The sequence below is a fragment of the Perkinsus marinus genome (genome assembly GCF_000006405.1).
Source record: "Perkinsus marinus ATCC 50983 genomic scaffold scf_1104296939690, whole genome shotgun sequence".
NCBI lineage: Eukaryota > Perkinsozoa > Perkinsida > Perkinsidae > Perkinsus > Perkinsus marinus.
The window spans coordinates 1-1,524 of NW_003213115.1; the positions used below are offsets into that span (position 1 = coordinate 1).

The 1,524-nt window shown below is 49.0% G+C and overlaps 1 protein-coding gene across 1 annotated transcript; it reads right to left on the reverse strand.

Annotated features, from left to right (window-relative positions):
• Window positions 1–910: 910 nt before the first annotated feature.
• On the reverse strand, window positions 911–1,186 carry Pmar_PMAR021673 (hypothetical protein; the record flags this gene model as incomplete). Its single annotated transcript, XM_002782471.1, has 1 exon — window positions 911–1,186. A coding segment is annotated over one exon (276 nt), but the record flags the coding sequence as incomplete, so codon positions are not given.
• Between the last annotated feature and the right edge of the window lie 338 nt (window positions 1,187–1,524).

Below are 1,524 nucleotides of genomic sequence, written 5' to 3' on the forward strand. Positions count from 1 at the left end.
CAATTAGTCCAGAATAAGGGCTCGACATTCGAATACTCCACAATATTCGAATGTCGAGAGGTTCGGACTCCGAACTTCGGAGCAGGTTCGGGAGATCACCGAGAGCGTAGCTTATTTGTCCTATCCTTGGAATATACCTGAGCTAGTGTCTGTCTGTCATGATTTTACGCCGTAATTTACGGCCTGTACTGTATGCCGCTATAAATAGCTATAAGAAACTCGAGGACCTGCGAACCAAGACACTTCTCTTGATGTTTGAATACCGCAAGGGTATTTGCGAGGGAAGTCGAAGGATCAATGAGCGTGAAACTCGTTTGTTCCACTCTTAACATATACCTAACTTTGTTTTTGCCCATCATAGGCAATGACCCGTCATTTTATTCGCGATGCTTAGGCTCAAAGAATGATAACCGGGAGGCTCAGAGAATGATCCATGATAAAAGCGGCGCAGAATAGTGGGAGATGACGCATTACCCCTTGCCGACATGCTGGGCAGTGGCAAGGATGATAGACGTGAAAAGGCCACGCTTTGTCATCGCACTCGTGAAGAGGGTGTGAGAACATTTCCCTTAGAGCAGCGGTAGCTCGGTCCCAGTTTGGGTCTGGCATGAACGGTAATACCGTTACGGTAAGTTGTTGCAGGCACTCCACGGTTAGTTTGCTTCAGTGAATCACTGAATGGTGCTATTCGTGCAAGTGCGTGTATGGAAGGCATCGCATCGGCGCGCTTATGAGATTCGTTAGCTCCTCACTCTCCGCATCTTTGTATATCGCCTGCCTTAGTGCCCACGGTTGCCATTCTTTGTGTATTATGTCTGCTGTTGAATATACTCTGCTGGCCTCTGGATATCAAACCAATATAAACTCAATATATCCTCCATTTTAAGAAGTTTCTACGCCCATTAGTTACCCTTGTCATGGAAGTCGAGGACAACGAGCCGACCAGCTGCGGGGAAGTCAGGCCATTGCTCCCCAAGGAGTGGATGACTTCAGCGGCGATCTCGGGGGAGGCGGCTAGAGAGTTAACCATGGCAACCACATCCTCGTCCGGTTGGTAGAACTGCACAGGCGCTGCGTGCGCAGCTTCTTGTTGGTTGCCGTTGTCGCCGCCGACGAGATCGTGGCCGCCATTGTTGTCTTCGACGCGAATGTCAATATTGCCGTTCCCATCAGGGGCACCGTCCATTGGTTAAATAAATGGAGAAGAAAAACGAGCCCGCGCCGCAACTGCGGAGGGAAGGTATACATATATCACGAGCTACTCACAACTGGCCTGGAGTACAGGCTACGAAAGCCTCCTAGATGTTTCTCGCAATCGTAAATATGCAGTACTGTTACGGTCTACTTCGCTCGCCGACGACACAAGTTACCGCACTCTCGAATTTTTTTGTGTGGTTGTTTCCGCACCGGTGACTCTGGTCTTGTAACTAAACTTGATTACTTCGTACCATCACTTATGGGATTTCCATGCTGGGATGGTCATACAGACAGCGTCATACGATATGGGTTACTCGTCATCGATGA